The sequence below is a fragment of the Cervus canadensis genome, chromosome 28 (genome assembly GCF_019320065.1).
Source record: "Cervus canadensis isolate Bull #8, Minnesota chromosome 28, ASM1932006v1, whole genome shotgun sequence".
Classification (NCBI taxonomy): Eukaryota; Metazoa; Chordata; class Mammalia; order Artiodactyla; family Cervidae; genus Cervus; species Cervus canadensis.
The window spans coordinates 2623417-2642724 of record NC_057413.1 but is presented as its reverse complement, the minus strand read 5'-3'; the positions used below and the strand labels follow the sequence as shown (position 1 = coordinate 2642724).

Here is a 19308-nt window from a genome sequence, read left to right as displayed (position 1 = left end):
TTAAAACAATGATTTCATTTTCTACCTTCTCATCAGGCAGATTTATTAAGGGTTGATTAAAGAACAGGTGAATGGGCACCTGGTCTTCAAGTTTGTTTAGAGATGAATTTGCTCCCATCTATCAAAACCTTAGGTCTGCTGTAGCCCTTGCATTCACCCTTGTTCTCAACAGCAAGCGCATAGCCTCAAATGACTCGAGAGGACAGCACCTCTACATGTACATCCATGTGGGTATGAACACACACATGTGGGGCAGGGGGCGGGGAGGGAGTAAATGAGGCGAAACATGGAAAATGGTGAACATACGGACAAAGGGTAGATGTGCCTCCCTTCCGCTGTCTCCCAACATCCCCGTAAGTCTGAAATCATATTTTAAAAAAATAATCAAGTTTACAACTTAAAAAGAAGAGAGGCAGAGATATGAGTCTTAACACAGAAAGTTCTCCAAGACGTGACGTCAAGTGAGAAAGACAAACCCAGGAACACTGACGGAGGACGACTCCACGCTGAGAAGTCCAAGCAGACAGAAAAACATCTGGAACGACACACGGCAAATAGTGAGCGTTCCCTCTGGGGGAGGACGCGGGATTCTGAGGGAGCGGGTGACGGCACACTCTCCTGTTTTGCTCAGCGTACTTGTCAAATTCACAGCATTTGTGTTTAAGACAGGGCGGGGGTTACACTACCTTTTCTGCAGTGGTAGCGTCAATAAAATACATTCATTTAGAAAAAATATAATGCGGTTCTCCCCTAGAGGACGCACCCAGACACAGGCCCCTGGGAAGGCGGGTGTGCAGGCAGACGGGAGCAGAACACACTGCCACATGTCCCAGTGCCCGAGGCCACGGAGCATCTACAGGCAGAGCCGGACGCTGAGCGGGGAGCGCCCGGGCCCAAGGCCACAGCGCCCCCTGCTGAGAAGCTCGACACTGCAGCTCCGACCGCAGGCGTTACAGAAGACGTTCACGCCATAAAATAACCACAAGACCTTTAAAGATCGAAGGGCTGGTCACGTGAGTGTGAAAACACATCCAAGACGGATCATAAAAATAAAAACGGAACCTCAGCGGCAGAACCATAAGACAAGCAGGAGCCCACTGACGTCTTTAAAAGACACGCATGTCTGTGCCGTTTCTGGAAGGAGAGAACGGTTAGGAGCAGTTCTCACAGGAGGAGGTGGTGGTGGGATGGGGGAGGCGGGACTTTTACCTTTTTCTTCCCCTTTGGGATGTTTTAATATGTTACAGAAAAACCAGACAGAACTTTTTTGACAACCCAATATTTTATGTCTTCCTGTTACTTAAAAATTTACTGTTAAAATACTTACTAAAAAGCAATTACGAACACCTGAAGACAATTTTAAATCAAGACCGAATAGGAACTAAATCTAACTATAAGAACCTAAAATAAAGTAGCAGACAGTTAGATGAACTGTGTTAGCGGACAGTCACTTCCCATCCTGCTCCACAAAACCACCAAGTCACAGAAAACAGCATGGGACGGCACCGGTACCCCCTGGCGGGCGCCCTGGCCCCCAGGAGTCCAGCTCGGGAGGCGGGACAGGGCCTGGGCAGGTGCCTGGGTGCTGCCGCTGCTCTGGGGACCACGACCCTGAGAACCATGGGCACAGGAGAAGACACCACAGAGTGTGGGAAGAAGAGAGAAACCACACCGTCACTGGGACCCCAAAGTGGGCTCGCTGGGTCAACGCTGCCCGGAGTGCCAGGTATCCCTGAGTGTCCCTAAAAACCCTCGAGGGGCAGCGAGGAGGGGCGTCCCCCAGGAGCAGAGGACAGAGCGCGGAGGTTGGTGGGGGCGGGGCTCCTCCCGAGGGGACCCAGGCTCGTCCAGGACGCCGGGGCCTGTCAGACAGGAGATGCCAACCGACATCTGCTGGTTTCAAAGGGAAACCCTTCGTGTCTCGCCCTCGGGCGCACGTTTAATTGTCTGCTACCGTGTGGCTTCAAACGTCCCCTGTCCTGCAGGCACTTCCTGCAGCAGCCCTGCCAGGACTCTCTGCGCCCCAGTCTCCTGGTTTCTTAACCTCCCTGGGGTTAGGCTCCACTTTCGGCACTTTCGGCACTTATGCAGTAAGCGGCCCCAGGCCGCCTCTGACAAAGCAGCTCTGGGCTTCCCTGACACGCACAGGGGCGAGGACCCACCACCTGTCTCACTTTCTTATCGGAGGACTTTACATGCACCTCTTTGGAAAAAGCACGCTTCCTCCCAGGTCCTTGCTTCGACTGAAAATGCTCATGAGATGGAAAACATGTGGTCTGTTGTGTTTCCTCAGTCATTCTCCTCCTGAATCTGTTGTTAGTAGCTGACTCTGCAACCCCATGGACTGTAGCCCGCCAGGCTCCTCTGTCCGTGGGATTCTCCAGGCAAGAATACTGGAGTGGGTTGCCATGCCTTCCTTTAGGGGATAGTCCTGACCCAGGGACTGAACTCTTCATCTCCTGCACCGGCAGGCGGGTTCTTTAATGATGAGCCACTGTTAGTTTGGACTTAAAATCCAGCTGCCAACCCTACACTGTAACACTGATAAGGTTTAGACGTCATTAGGAAAAAAAGTTTGCTAATAACCTTTTCTCAAATGTCATACTTGTGGAATGGTGATCAACAACATATTTGAATTCACAAAAGAACAAAGTAATGATAATACAGTTTTTAAAAGCAATTGCTTTTGTAGGATTAATTCACCAGGCAATTAAAAGAGCATAAAAACAGAATCATTAACTTATTAATAAAATAGACTGGAAAGACAGCTGCACTGCCTAAATTTAAAACTTTTTCTATTTCTGAGTAAAGCAACATATTCATCTTTTAAACCTCTGTTTCATACTTAAAATCATCAAAAACTAAACACACATACGGTTAGTCTGTAAGAGTCACTGTGTGTATGTTAAAATTCTCCAGAAACATTTACTCTTTTGGGTAACAGACATTTAAATATCTGTTGTGCTTGGTAGCAAAAATATCCCCCCACACGATTAATGTTTTGAATAGGAGATGGTTCGTTTCCCAATGACTCCACAAGCAGTGCTTCAATTAGTTTCAGAAAAACAAATCAGGGTTCTGATGCAGCTCTAAAATTAACTCTGTGTTAACGAAGTGCAAACGTGGACTAACTCCTCAGAAGGGCCTCAGCCCAGCTTGCTGTGAAAAAGACACACCATGGGCGAGGACAGGCTTTTCTGGAAGGTTCCATGCTCCGGCCCATGCGCCCGCTCCTGCTGAGCACAACCCAGGGACGGGGCCACAGCTCTTCTGCAGCGAGCGCTGGCCCGCCCGACTCACGCCCGCCACACGCAGGCCCAGCTCTGGCTAAGGGGCGTGGGGCGCTCAGCCCCGCGGGGGAAGAGGCGCCCCGACCCTGACGCCCCTGCAAGACGGGCCCGCCGCAGCCCTGCAGACACTCCCGGGGGGCTGCCGGCCTTCCCACCATCTGCGTGGGGGGAGGTTCTCAACCTGTGGCCACTCAGGGGAGCAGGAGCGAAGGGCGCTCCCGGGGGCCCTGGGGAGTACGTCACTCTCACCCCAATCCACCCACCCCCACAGAACAAGATGAAAGGCGTGTGAGATTTTATGCTCCCATGCCCCTTGTGGTTTTAACCACAGTCACCCTTACAGATACTGAAGAAATTTTTGAAATGGTCAGGATTCTGAAAAAAGAAGTTACCAACTTTAACTTCAAACAGAAGCCACGGCACACCTCATGCACAGAATTGAAGGCTTCTGCTGAGGGCAGCCAGCCCTGCAGAGCTGCGCCAAGGGCGGCATGTGCAGACAGAGGGGTCCCTGCCCCGGGGAGGTCTGTGAGGATCAACCACAGAGTCCGAGTCTGCCCGCCGGGACCGTGGCTTCCTAGACCAGTAGAGTGACTGAGTGTGAGTGTGTGTGTACACACCTTCTTCAGTTCAAAGGCTATGCAGTCTCTGTCACAAGGATTCTGTGTGTGCGTGTGTATAATCCAGAGCGAGTGCGTGTGTGCGTACCTCTAGCCCGCAGGCTACACGGGCTCTGTCACGATGACTCAAGTTCTTAGAGCGTGTGTGCTGTGTGTGTGTAACCCAGAGCGGGGTGTGTGTGAGTGTGTACCTCCTTCACCCCGCGGGCTACGTGGGCTCTGTCACAGTGACTCAAGTCTGTCCCCACAGCTGGAAAGCAGACACAGGCCATCAGCGTGAACAAACATGGCCACGTTCCAATAAAACTTTATGAAACAGAAATCAGAGTTTCTTATATTTTCATGGCTCATGAAGTATTATTCCTCTTGATTTTCTCAACATCGGAAGATGTGAAAACCACTCTCAGCTGACAGGCCACGTCGCATAGGCCACACAGGGTCTGGCCCGCAGGCCCCGGCCCCCGTCTGCAGCAGCAGAGACGGGCGCAGAGCAGGACCCAGCGTCTGCCACGCAGGAGGACGGGTCTGTCTGCCTGCCTGGCAGAGGCAACCAGCAATGGGGAGGAGAACAAACTGGGAGGAACTGAGAAACGGCACTGACTCCCGCTCTGCCTGAACCCCACAAGCTCTCCGGACTCGACTTCCCTGTGAAGTGGAGCCTTCTATCGGCCACCACCAGGTCTCGTCTACCCCGAACCTCTACAGTCCTTCCTGACACCGAGCTCAAGGCCCGTGTCTGAGGGGTCAGCTCTGTAAACGCGCTCACAGGAGCTCCAGGGGAGGCGGAGGGCAGGGAGGGGTAGAGCACCCAGGCGAAGTACGTGTCGGACAAATACCGGCAAGGGACCGCTACTGTGCAAAGGGGACCCCGACTTCAGCCTGTCCTCCTCCCTGGGATCCAGGGCCCGAGACCTAGCCGGCGGGACCCACCACAGCGAGCGGGCCGAGCGGTGTCTCAGGGGAACAGAGCTCCCCACACCACCCCTGCGTCTTGTTCCGCACAAGTCCACTGAGCGTGGGCTGAGAACACGCACAGGACAGAGGCGGCCCCCGTCCTGCCCACGGACGGGGTGGGGGAGCAGTGGGTCCCGGACCAGAGGGGACCAGAGTCCACGAGGCGCGGGAGGGCCGGGCAGCTCCCAGCAGAGAAGAGCGGGTGCCCCGGAAGCAGCGGACGCCCAGCCAGACTCACAGGCACCAGCTGACTGAGGCGACGGTGGAGCAACCGGCCTGGCGACTGGGGATGCCTGTCCTGTTCAAGAACAGACGGGAAGTGGATGGGAGCTGTCGGAGGGCAGGAAGCAAGGGGGCCAGTAAGACAGCCGGGGCAGGGGGGAAGGCACCAGGACCCATGGAGAGGCAAGGCTTACACCAGAGAAGACGCAGTAAAATCTCAGAAGTGGCGGCTCACCAGGCCTGGGGAAGCACTGGGAAGGAAGCCGTCTGCTGACATCCAGGTGTGCGACCCAGGGGTCGGGCAGGCCACAGGGTGACCACCTGAGCTGCACGGTCCAGGGGCAAGAACGACGTAAAAACGCAACAGAGAGCAGCACCCACGCTGAACGGACCCCTACTTTGAAATAAAGATCCCAAAGCTGACTGCTTCAGAGAGACCCCTAAAGTCTCTTATTTATTAGTCGTTGATACCCTCACTGAAAACCGTTTCTGGTTATCTAGATGGCTGAGGACAGTAAGAACCGTGACTTCTAATCAATACTGCTCACACTCTGAAATTTCAGATGGATTCCTAGCATGAGACCCAGTGTGTTAAGATGCATAAAAGTAGAAAGGAAAGAAATGCCAGCCACGACCTACCTAGAGGGGCGCTGTTTAAACGCAGTCAACGCAGTGGGCCAGCCCGTGGGCAGCTGACTTCAGAGGCCGACGCTCCAGCCTTCCAGTAAACAGATGAGGGGCTGGTGAGCTCTCTCCAGGGCTCCCAGACTCACACCTGCTCTGCTGGGAGCAGGGCCCGCGGAAGCCCCTGCGCTCAGGCCGGCCAGGCCGCCTTCCGGGGCAGAACCGTGGTGGTGAGGGGGCGCCCCCTTCCGCTCTGCCCCTCCTCCCCCGCCCCAGCGCATCACTCACCTTTCCCATTCACGGCCAGCCCCGTGGCCATGGCTGCCGTCACGGGGCCCGAGGCCTGCGGCACCAGCGGGTGTATCCGGGGCCGGCTCCCCATCCGCGCCCGCTCCGCCCCCGGGCCCAGCAGGGCCCCGACCGGCTTCTCAGCTGCCGCCTCTGGGGCCGCTGTGTCCTCCGGCCCCTGCTCCACGGGGTCCGGCTTCTCGGGGCTCTCGTCCTGAAAGCCGTCCACCGCGGTCCTGCTCTTGATGGGGCTCTTGGGCACAAGGATCTTGATGCCCGACCGGGCCAGGTCCATGTTCTTGCGGGTGGCCAGGCCCGGCGCGGGGCTCTTCCGGAACTTCTGGCTGGAGGCAAACAGCGGGCTGCTCTTGGCCTCGTGCTCCTTGCCCACCACTAGGGCCTTGGGGGCGGCCTTGGAGAAGCTGCTGTTGGTGGACCTGGAGATCTGCTTCCGGGCATTGTTCGGGGAGGTCCGGCTGGCTCTGGAGAAGGTGCCCTCCTTCTGCTTCTCGCTGTGGCGCCGGTTGAAGTCATGGATGTACTCCTCGCAGTTCACCAGGTGCTGCTCGGGCTCCCAGGTGTCGTCCTCACTGTCGTAGCCTTTCCACCGAACCAAATACTCTGTCTTCCCTTTCTTGTTTTTCCTCTTGTCAACGATCCTTTCAACCTGTTTAGAGAGGAAAACAGAAAATTATGAACGCATCATCTGAAAAATAAACTGTGAGGGTAACTCATAATAATGAAACATCAGTTCAGTCCAGTCGCTCAGTCCTGTCCGACTCTTAGCAACCCCACGGACTGCAGCACGCCAGGCCTCCCTGTCCATCCCCAACTCCCGGAGCTTACTCAAACTCATGTCCATTGGGTCAGTGATGCCACCCAACCATCTCATCTTCTGTCGTCCCCTTCTCCTCCCACCTTCAATCTTTCCCAGCATCAGGGTCTTTCCAAATGAGTCAGTTCTTCCCATCAAGTGGCCAAAGTATTTGAGTTTCAACTTCAACATCAGTCCTTCCAATGAACACCCAGGACTGATCTCCTTTAGGATGGACTGGTTGGATCTCCTTGCAGTCCAAAGGACTGTCAAGAGTCTTCTCCAACACCACAGTTCAAAAGCATCAATTCTTCAGCGCTCAGCTTTCTTTATAGTCCAACTCTCACATCCATACATGACTACTGGAAAAACCACAGACCATTGTTAACAAAGTAATGTCTCTGCTTTTTAAATAAGCTGTCTAGGTTGGTCATAACTTTTCTTCCAAGGAGAAATGGAACATCAAAAACGATAAAAATTGTTAACAGGTGATGTAAATGGCTGACCCCTCTGGAGCCAACCTGCCTAGAAACAGAACAGTAACACAACACTCAAGGTTTTAATGGTTTTCCTAAGATGAAGTCAAAGTACTAAAATCTTAGGCTCAGGATGTATGAACGTGCATTACGTCGGTCATTTTTTTGGTGTGATTCAAAGGGGGCTCTCTCTTCACTTTTTACAATGAACCCTGACCAGCTGAGCCAGTTTTCACAGTCACAACTGGCCAGGGCCGGGCATCACCAGCCCTCTGCCTGGTCATCGTGGTGCCAGCAGCAGGTGCTCCAGACGCAGCACAGCTGTGGTCTATGCCAGGTGGTCTGCACCAGCCCGCTGAGGAAACAGGGTCTGCACTGCAAGTATCGCTCAGAAACACTCGGTTAAAACCAAAACGGTCAACAGAGGACCTAATGCTTTCTTGGTAATCGGGTTATTTACCTTTCAAACTGGGTTTTAACTAGTTTTAACGCCAACATCTTTAAAGGAAGATGCTGTTAATCTTTGAATTTCACAATCAACACATCCCACAACAATTCATGCACCCTTGCCATGAAACATATTGCTATTACCATTACTGTGACAAATTCCACCACCTTAATTAATGCCCTACATGTTAGTAGGGGACTGCCTATGACTCATGTGAACAAAATATATTTAACATAAATGTCTCCCAAGTTTTGCGGAAATACTTAGAATCTGCTGTTATCTCTCTGGTCAATACAGAAACCACCAGCCCACTTCCCCAGTGGCAGCAGGCACTTCATCCCTTGTAGGAAGAGGCCTCAGCCACACAGTCGGCCAACTCTTTAATTAAGGACATAGGTCTGAGCCACCATCAAGGTCTTCAGCAAAGACACAGGTTAGGACAAATGACAACGGTGTACCTGGTTCTCCAGCATTCCCAAACAGCAAAAGCTGAGTGCAGCCGGGGACACCTCCCCCAGCATCTCCCCTATTGTCAAGATGCCCCCCAAACCCTCCAGTGTATCTACCTGGGGCACAGAGAATCAAAGCCCAAAAACTACAGAAACTTTAGCCACCTGACACAAAAAGCTGACTCCCTGCAAGAGACACTGATGCTGGGAAAGACTGAGGGCAGGAGGAGAAGGGGACGACAGAGGATGAGATGGTTGGATGGCTTCACTGACTCGATGAGCATGAGTTTGAGTAAACTCTGGGAGTTGGCGGTGGACAGGGGAGCCTGGTGTGCTCCACTCTAGGGGGTCGCAAAGACTCAGACACGACAGAGCAGCTGAATAACTACAGAAAAGCCTGAAGCTAAATACACGTTACTGCTTCTGTGCGACAAGGATGAAGGGTGAAGAAAGGCCCTGTTTCAGGCCCAGCAGAGGACCCCCCATCACACCAGCCTCATGCCCGCTTGGTGGGCCCACAGAGTATGCACGGCAGGGCATGGAGCTTTCAAAGTGGCTTTTCTCTCACTCCTTTGCTTGTGAAGAGTTGTGTTTAAAGGCGTAAATATTTCCATTTGAAACATGTATTTCTGGAAAATTCCACGCAAATCAATTTCATGGCAGAAATAACTTAAAAAAGTTTTAAATACAAGGGACTAAAGAGATTATCTTGTAAAAGCGAACTATGTTTAATATTTCCTTTCTGTGTCAATTTCTACCCCAGAAGCATGAGGGAGGCTGACCCAGCGGAGCCCGTTCCCCTCAAGCTGCCGCAGGGTCTCGTCAGGAAGGGCGGGCCCTCCCTCCGGGACCATCAAGGTCTACCGGATCCCCACAGCTGGTCCCCCAGGACCTGGGCAGCGCTGTGTGTGAGCGCGGCGGTCAGGCGCTGCTCGGACACCGACAGAGGCGGCGGCAAAAGGCGCAGCCAGGAGACCAGAGCTTGTGAGAGGCCATGCGGGCCTCCAACCACGGCGCTCCGAACACGACTCCACTCATAGACACTAAAGCTGGGATTTATCATTTCACGCGTTCTCTAAAAGATGACGCATTGGGTTTCCTTCAACTATTTAAAACCCGGAAGGGCCCCGGCACGCGACCCAGCAGCAAAAGGAAGGCGCGAGGGCCCCGAGTGCGCATGTGCAGCTCTAACTCTCGCAGGGACGCGGCGCTCAGGGCGCAATCTCGCGCGACTCCACCAACTCTCGCGTGGGCGTGGCGCGTGCAGACGACGCGTGCAGCTGAGGCGGGTACAGGGACGGGCCGCGCTGGGTGAGACACAGGGTGGGCCAGTCAGGCCACCGCCGCCTCGGGCCCCTCACACCAACTTCACACCAACCCGGACATGTCCCCCTCTTCAAGGACAAACGTCCTCCCCCCTCATGAAAGCTTGAAGGCAAAGCGTTTTCATTCCTTCTCTGGCCGAAATCATCTCCAAGAAGGCACATCACCTGGATTCAACAATATTTTACTAGAAGCCCGAAGCTATTTCAGAGCACTTCTGTGGTGAGGAATATCTGATCACAAGACAACGCATGAAGAAATCTTTCTTTGGGTTTTCAGTCCCTTCCTCTTGAAATCCACCTCATAACTGGTTCTGACAGCTAGTATCGACGCACTGTCTTTCCTAAAGCGTTAATATATACCAAGTATCCACTTCTAGTTACAGAATTTCAACGCAAAAAAATTTTATAAGACAAATTCTTCATAAAAGTACAGAACTGCAGACAAAGGTTCTTGTTGTTAGGATTTCCTTCTAAAACTCAATCTGCAAAATCAAAATGTGAAAGAAGTAAAGCCAAACCTTCCTTAACACAGCAAAGTCCTCTGACAGTTTACAGAGCAGTAGAATTAATCAAAAACGGTCATTCCAAAACCCAGCCCACTTTCACGGACCTCAGAGCACACAGTAATCAGGGCCCAGGAATGAGCTGGGATGGGCTGAGGGTTGCACAGGACAGAAAGAAAACAAAGGTTCTCCGACGGCATGTGGAATCTTACTTCCCAGACCAGGGATGGAACCTACACCCCCTGCACTGGAAGTACAGAAGTCTTAACCACTGGTCCACCAGGGAAATCTATATATGAAGCTTTCATAGCAAAAGTAAGACATCATCTTTGTGCCTAGAGGTAGGCAAAGGTGTTTTAAGTCATAAAAAGCAATAACCATGTTAGAAAATCGGTAAGCCAGACTTCATCAGAAAATAATGTTGAGAAAATGTATAAACAAGCCACAGGTTGGAAGATAGTATCCAGAAAAAGTATCTCCAAAGACTGGTCCCTAAGACTACTAAAGAATCCCTTGAGTTCAATAATGAAAAGACCAAAATGTAATTTAAAAGTGGGCAAAAGATTTAAGCATACATTCCCAAAAGAAGATACCTGAATGCCTAGTAAAACACATTAAGAAGGGATGAACCCTCATGGTTCATGAGGAAATGCAAATAGACAATGCCATACCACTACATACCCATTAAAATGGCTAAAAAGAAAAAAACACCAAGAAGGTACAACTGGAAGATTCATACACACACTGTCAGCAGGATTTTAAAATGGCACACCCATTTTGGTAAAAGGTCTGTCAGCATTTTATAAAACTAAACAAATACCCACCCTATGACGCAGCAATTTCAATCATTACTTAGCCAAAAGGAATGAAAACATACATCTACAAAAAGACTTGTACAAAACTATTTATAGAAACTGTGTTCATAATGGACCCAAACTAGAAATAGTCCATGTTTGCAAGTCACTGGACAAATGAGTATGTACAATAAGCTCAGCAAAAAGAAATCAAGTAGTGATACACACATATGGGTGAGTCTCAAAACCTTACACTGAATGAAAAAACCTTCCTTAAAAGACTGCTCATTGTATGATTCTATTTAAATGAAAATTCTTGAACAAGCCATTCCCCTCCCCCCCAATCCCACCGCCACTCCCCGCCCCTATTACTGAAAAAAAAAAAAATGTTCTTAGGGAACTGACTGGGAAGGGGCATCAGCCAGCCTCCTGCCTGGGGTGATACTTTCTAGCTCAGTGAGACTTTGGGCTGCACTTTGTTGAGGTATATGCCTTTGTTGAGGTCAGCTGTATAGTATTTAGGACAATAATATACTCTGACTATAGTTTACTATACTAGACTATGACTGTCACTCTAATGGCAGAAAGTGAAAAGGAACTAAAGAGCCTCTTGATGAGGGTGAAGGACGACAGTGAAAGAGCCAGCTTAAACTAAATATTAAAAAAACTAAGATCATGGCATCCAGCCCCATTACTTCATGCAAATGGAGGGGGAAAAGGTGGAAGTAGTGATATATTTCCTCTTCTTGGGCTTTAAAATCACTAAGGATAGTGACTGCAGCCATGAGATCAGAAGACGTTTGCTTCTTGGCAGGAAAGCTATGACAAACCTAGATAGTGTGTTGAAAAGCAGAGACATTGCCGACAAAGGTCCGTATAGTGAAGGCTATGGTACAGATGGTGAAAGCTGGACCATAAAGAAGGCAGAGCGCCAAAGAATTGATGCCTTTGAACTATGGTGCTGAAGAAGACTCCTGAGAGTCCCTTGGACAGAAAAGAGATCAAACCAGTCAATCTTAAGGGAAATCAACCCTGACTACTCATTGGAAGGACTGATGCTGAAGTTCAAATTCCAGTGTTTTCATCATCTGATGTGAATAGCTGACTCACTGGAAAAGTCCCTAATGCTGGGAAAAGTTTGAGGGCAGATGGAGAAAAGGGAGTCAGAGGATGAGATGGGTGGATGGTATCACTGATGCACTGAACATGAACTTGGGCAAACTTCGGAAGATGGTGAGGGACAGAGAGGCCTGGCATGCTGTAGTCCATGGGATCGCAGAGTCAGACACGGCTGGGCAACCGAACAACAACAGTACTATTTAAGTGTTTATAGTATTTAAGACTGTCAGAAAAATTTACATCAATAGAAAAAAGCCATAAACAAATACGGAATTCAAGTTAATCAACTGCGTGCTAAATGAAGTCTGTTAGTGTGGAGTGTCCTGATGTGGGCACTTACAATGTGCCGATGGACAGATGGCAGGATGACAAGTAGATGCTCAGGGAACAGGCTGCAGTGGGCCTATGAATGCTCACTATAAAATCTTTTCAACTCACATGTTTAAAATTTCTGTCATTAAAACATGTTGAGTAAAAAAAAGTCAATATTCATTCTTGATTTTAAAAATGCAAAAATAAAGGAAACTACAATAACTGTTAGGAAAAAGCAAGGAAGTTCAGTAGCCACAGAATTAAAATCAATGAAGGTCAACAAATGTTTTTAAATTAGGTATTTTTATGTAGTGGTATTAAATAAAACTGATAATTTTAAATCTCCATTTACAATATAACCAGAAAGCAAAATATCAGAAATACATTTAATAAAACATCTAAAATATCTATGCTGAAAATGACAAAACATGACTGAGAGAAATCAAATACCTATAAATGGAAAGATACACCATGTTTATAAATCAGCACTCAGCATTTGTCAATTTCTCCTAAATTGAAACACAGATACAACAGAATCCCAATCAAAAATCCCAAAGCTCTTTTATATAAATTGACAAATTAAAATTTTGTATGTCAAACTTAAAAATCTAGAATAGCCAAAACATCCTTGAAACAGAAGCACAAAGTTGGAGGGCTTATATTAGCTAAACTTAAGAGTTAACATAGGGGCTAAAATTAAGACAACAAGAGTAAATGCCAATGAGGATCAAGACAACTGGAACTTTCACACATGCTGGTGTTTAATGCTAATGCACAGAAAATCCACTTAAACAGAGCTGACCGATCAGCAGGGGGAGCTCTCACCCCTGCATCCATAGCAGAGCAGGGGAGGAGAAGACTCCCCTTCTTCCTGCCAGGAATCGGCCAATGAGAAGCCAAGGCTCTGTTTACCAGGCCCGCCCCCTCACTTGTTCCCTCTATAAAAGCTGCTCCTTCCTTTGAGGGCCAGACTTTCAAGTGGGTGCCACAGATGGGACCCTGAATTGTAATTCTCTGCTGATCCTGGATAAATCCATCTTTGCTAGAGAAATACCTGGCTATTTGCTTCAGGTCAACATCAGCAAGTGTGGAAAATTGTGCAACGGCCTTAAACACATACCTACCTCAGCAATTCTGCTCCTACATATCTACCCAAGAGAAAAGGGAACATATGTCCATGGACAGACCTGTAGGAGAAAGGGCACAGCAGCTTCATCCTAACAGAAACAGCTGATGCAAGTGTCCATCCACAGGAAAGCGTTTGAACGAAACAAGGTATGTCCACGCTTGAACTGCTGCCCACAACAAAACGGCACAAGCACCAACTTGTGAGACACAAGTGAATCTAAACGTCATCATTTCCAGTGAAACGAGGCAGCACACCACGTGAGGCGAAAGCAACACGTGGTGAGAAATGAGCCCAGCGGTGTCAGCGGAGATGGACTCCAAGAAATAACGGAGTGGACGACCAAAGATGGTGGCGGGGGCAAAGAGAGAGCAGGCGGGGGGAGAGCCAGGCACCTGGAGAAGGCACATGCTCCACCCCTCAGAGCCAGGCCGGGAGCCCTTGTTTACACAACACACTGCCACTCACACTGCCAGCTCACTCTGCCACACGCTAACCACAGACACAGAGTCAGTCCTGATTCCTTCAGGAGTGACTGGCTGAATTCTGCTCTGCTACGTCTATCCATTAACTTATTCTTGAAGCAGGCTGGTAGAATGTAAGGATAAAAATTTTGATGGATAAAAATTTTTGATGGCCATGTTTTACAAAGTGCTAAATGCTAAGTTAACTTTCTAACAAAAACAAACATGTTATGATTTAGGCTATCAGCAAATGTGGATTTCCATCTACCCCATGAAAAATGCACAGAACGTCCCATCCTTACTCTCACCTTCCCTCCCAGCGAGAAGACCAGATACTGAAGGTGAAACTGTAGAAATTGTTACTGTCTCCCTTCTCAGCAAGCGATCAGGAACTCAATATGCACACACATTACATGGACCCTGTTTGCTAAAAGTCATAACACTCACCCCAGCCATCCACTTTTTCTTCAAGTGAAAACAGATTCAAAATTTTTAAAGAGTAAGCCCCTTAGAAATTTCACCAGTTAAGTCACATTTCTGGCCTTTTGTTCTGAATAAGAGTAGGATGGTATCTGGCACCAATGAAACCACTTGCTTCTTGCATCTTGACAAACAAACCACAACTTGAACCCAGTCTATATATGTGTGTTGTATAAACAAGAGTGAATCAGAACTATTCCCGCACAGCTGCTACAACTGAAAAACTATAAAAACATATTTCATAACATCTGTATTAGTCTTTGAGGTATTCAGATACCTCAAAATAGAAAAAAAGCATTTCTTATTTTTCATTGACAACACAGACCAAAGATGCAAAATAGAGAGCCTGAAGAAATAATAAAGAAATTCCTGTTCTGAATCAGAATGTTTTACTGTCTGGTTTTATTAAATGGATGGAGACAAAGATGAAATTGTTCAGGAAGTGAGAACAGATAAACTAGGATTTCTGACTTTGAGAATGTTCCTTTTCCTAACAAAATAGCAAAGTTAGAAACTACAGTCCTACAGGCAAGCCTCCATATATCCTCAATTTTAAGAACTCTCCCAAAGCATTCACTTCTAAACCAACATGTTCCACAAAGAAAGCCAAGCCTAAATGCCAAGACTTGCCAAAATTAAGTTAAATAAGAATATACCAGGTGCCCACGAAGCACTCAGTAAACGTAACATCTGTGACAGACTTCACTGATGCCCTCTGATGAAAATCTTTCTCATAAATGGTAAGCTGAGTCACGGAGAGGACACCTTTGTGTAGAAACCCGCCCCCCTCCCGAGTGTTCCGCTAACAGGAAGGAGTACACCCACCAGAGAAATACCACCACCCTCTCTGGAGGAAATGCAACTGCTCTACAGCCCACAAAAGACTGTGAAACTCTGCACCAACACACGTGCGCACACAGACCCGGACCAATGGCAGACAAACCGTTTAGGAGCCAGAATGTAACTGCTTTGGCCGGAAACCCAAACCTCAGCTCCTGCATGGAGATGCCATGGAAGCCAGGCTGCTCGGCCCCTGCGGTGCAGAAGCGGGACCCGTGCTCACCTCTCCCACCGTAACGTAAGCAAGAGACCATGCAAGCTGAACCGGGGTGCAGACGCGTGTTTGTAAGCACGTGCCCCTTTCGCAAATTTCTCTCTTTTCTGGCTGCACCAAAGGGCACGTCAGATCATAGTTCCCTGACCAGGAATTGAACCCATCTCCCTCGCACTGGAAGCATGGAATCTTAACCACTGGACCGCCAGGGACGTCCCACACCCGCTTCTGTTTCCTCCAAACCCCATCTAGGGGAGATTGTTTAGGGCAGAGGGGCACTAACAAATAGTATTTCTATGCAGAACCCCAACAGCCTTTGGATGATCATGGAAGGGGTAAGCGGAGTCAACGTTTGCAGACTCTGAGCCTGACAAACCAGTTCTGCAGTCTGCCAAGTAGAGGTTCTGATCGTGAAACCCTGACAGTCTGGCTGCAGGCCCTTGAAGTGGAAGGATTCTAAAATCCAGTCCTGCTAACCAGCGTCAACCCACCTGCCCATTCCACCAAGACGTATGAAGTCCCTGCAACCTGTTGGGTTTCTGCTTTTTCTGAGGGTACAGGAGGAAACAAAAACAGTATTTATTTCTATATCGGAAGTTAAAGTCAAGTGAATGGAGTCAGACTAATTAATAAATGTGAAATGTATTAAATACACATAATTGTGAAGAAGAGAAAAATCACAGAGGATGACAGGGTAACGGCAGAGAGGCTGATGAGGAGGAGGTGATCTGTGGACACCTAGAAGAACGGTCGGCCAGAGGGAACGGGGAACGGCTGACACAGACCCCGAGGGGCGGGCGAGAACCCGCAGCGTGAGGGCAGCAGGAGGAAGGTCGGGGGGACTTGAACGGAGGGAGAGGGGGAGGAGGGAAGGACCAGGTCAGGAAGGCTGGGGTGCGGACAGAGCTAAGTTTAGTGCCTTACAGCCAAGCTTTATTCAGGGTTCGCTATCAATACAACGGAAGCCATGGAAGGTTCCGGGCAGAAGAATGATGTCTGCTTGCACTTCAGAGCTACTCTGTGGAATTAAGAACGGCAAGGCAGCTGTGCTAATCCCAGCGCGAAGAGGTGTGACCTGGACTCAGCTGGTGATGTGGGAGAAATGGTGAGAAGTGGCTGGATTTGGGCTCTGTTTTAATGGAGCGCTGGTAAGATTTCCTAGTGGGCGAAACACAAGAGAAGGAGAGAAAAACGAAGAAAAAAGGCTAACCAGGATATCTGGCCTGAATAACTGGAAGATGAAGCTGACATTTACTGGGATGCGAGAAGATACAAGAATTCAGCTTTAAACACATTAAGAGGAAACGTGGAAGGTCATGAGACTCACACATCTGGAATGTGAGCTAAAGATAGAAATCTGGAATTTGTAGGAATTAAAAGTCATTAAATCCACGAGATCACGAAGGGAGTTAAGTATCAAGAGAGACGGGAAAAAAAAAAGTTTGAGGACTGGGCCCCGAGACATTCAAACATTTACAAAATGGAACAGGGGAGTCCAGCAGAGACTGCAAAAGAGCGGGAGGAAGGAGAGACGCTGGAGGGGAGCTAGGAAGTGGTGCCCCAGAACAGGTGTCTTAAAAGGTCAGCCCATCACGTCTCATGGTCTTAGCAGATCCAATCAGACCCAGAGAGAGCAAAGAAGAGGTTGACAAATCCTCTCCGTGGAAAAAACTACAAAACTTGGCAAAGTTGAAAAACAACTACTTCTGGGCCTAGAAATCCAACAAAGGCGACCAACAGATTGACGAGCATATACTCATGAAAATCGACTGAAGTCTGTGAGAAGAGTGGAGGGCGGGGACCTTGGTGCCAGCTCCGACACATCAGTGACTCCGCCGCTGCGGGGCTGGCCTGGAAAGTCTGCAGTTTAGCTGTCAAGGGCACTGACGGGACTGGGAGCAGAGGTTAGAAAACCCACGCCAGGAAAAGGCTGCAGGTCTCCTGGCCAAAGGCTGAGGTCCCAGAGGTGGTGGCTGACAGTGGAGGAACAGGCGGAAATTTAAAGGCAGGGCCTGGAAACGAGAGGGGCCCTGAGGGGTGTGATGAACAGACCACATGCTCTGCACACAGTGGACACTCCAGACGGCCAGCAGCCAGCGTAGAGCAAACCCAGGGCAGCCCTGCAAGTTGTCTGGATTTTGACTGCACTCCCGACCCAAACACAAACCCAACGCAGAGGTAAAGACTTCTGGGCTAAAGGGGTCTGACCACAGCCTCTGACCACAACTTGACCACAAACTACACAGACACAGGAGTGACCTCTGCAAAGTCAAGAGGAAAATCCAGGTAAGAGCTGGGTTGGAAGGAGCTGAGCAAAGAAATGCATGGCCACACAACACAAGGCTACAGGATTCCTCAGATTACATTCACAGTGGACTTAAAACACACACACACACACACACCCCTGCAAAATAAAAACAAGAAACTCAGAAAAAAAATTAAAATTCTGAAATACACATAAAACACCAGTAAAGTATGAGTCACACTCAGAAAATAAAACAATAAAAACCATCTCTCAGTTTAACCAAGATTTGGGTTTAGCAGAAAAAGACTTCAGATCAATTCTTTTATATATATATTTTAAAACCTGAAAACACACACACACACACCAACCACCTCCAAAAAGAACAATGTTTAAAGAACTCAAGGAAAACATGACAATGATTCGAATAGGAAGTAAAAAATAGACCCTACCAAAATAGAACAAAAATTCCAGAGTTGAAAAATACAGTAAGTGAAATAAAAAATTCTCTAGATGGACTAAACAGCAGATGAGAAGGGAGAAGAATCAGTGAACCTGAGAGACTGACAGACTTTACCCAAAGTGAAGAACAGAGAGGAAAAAAATATTAAAAGGACGTACATAATAAAGAGGACATAAAAAAAAAAGAGGAAAAACAGAAAAGATACTTTAAGAAATAATGGCTGAAAACGTTTCAAATATGAAAGTGATTATTTACAGATTCAAGAAGCTCAATGAAGCCCAACCAATATAAATAAAAGGAAATCTTTAAGTTAGAGGATCAGCTGTTAAAACTTTTGGAAGCTAAGTCCAGAGAAAATCTTGAAACCAGTAGGAAAATAAGAAGCTAACATGTTTAGGGAAACAACAATAGTTGGCTTTTCATCAGAAACCATGGAAAGTGGAAAGCAGAAGAAAGACATATTCAAAGCACCAGAAGAAAAGCAACAATTCTGTATCCAGCTAAACTATCCTTCAAAAATGAAGGCAAAATAAAAACATTCCAAATAACGATACTGAGAAAATACATTGCCAGCAGAGCTGCCTGACCAAAATCACCAGGGGAAGTTTTACAGGTTAAAAGAAAAAGATTCCAGACAGTGATGCAAAAGCAGCAGAAGAGAGGAGGAGCACTGGAAACAGTAAACAAAGGCTGGTTGGATATGGCTTCTTTTCCCTACTCAGCTTACCAAATGAAACAAGATTATATAAAGCCAATACTGCAACACTGTACACACCTAACATATTAGATATAATGGTGTGTAACTGAAATAGCACAAAGGAACGGGGAGACAAGGGGGCTTCCCTGGTGGCTCAGTTGGTGAGGAATCCACCTGCAAGGCAGGAGACCCTGGTTCGATTCTGGGTCAGGAAGATCCGCTGGAGAAGGGATAGGCTGCCCGCTGCAGGATTCTTGGGCTTCCCTGGTGGCTCAGCTGGTGAAGCGTCCACCCGCAATGCGGGAGACCTGGGTTTGATCGCTGGGTTGGGAAGACCCCCTGGGGGAGGGAACAACTATCCACTCCAGTAACCTGGCCAGGAGAATTCCAGGGGTTGCAGAGTCGGACATGACTGAGCAACTTTGACTTTCAAGGTAATATTAACCAGAAGTAGATTGTGGTAAGTGAAAATGTGTATTATAACCCTTTGAGCAATCACTAAGAAAATAAAGACATTTTAAAACTCACAGAAATTAATATGATA

General features: G+C 48.3%; 1 protein-coding gene across 2 annotated transcripts in view; it reads right to left on the bottom strand.

The window, feature by feature from the left end:
* The window catches only part of CDYL (chromodomain Y like), a 94227-nt gene that overhangs the window by 27157 nt on the left and 47762 nt on the right, over nt 1-19308 (bottom strand). Inside the window, exons 1-2 of one of the 2 annotated variants that reach the window (XM_043449643.1) lie at nt 9078-9301; nt 5999-6665 (exon numbers count right to left, since the gene is read on the bottom strand). In XM_043449643.1, the coding sequence (XP_043305578.1) occupies nt 5999-6665; nt 9078-9248 (838 nt within the window). In that variant the 5' untranslated portion in view covers nt 9249-9301. Of the gene's footprint in view, nt 1-5998; nt 6666-9077; nt 9302-19308 lie in introns of those variants that run through there. The other variant, XM_043449644.1, reaches the window with a different exon arrangement.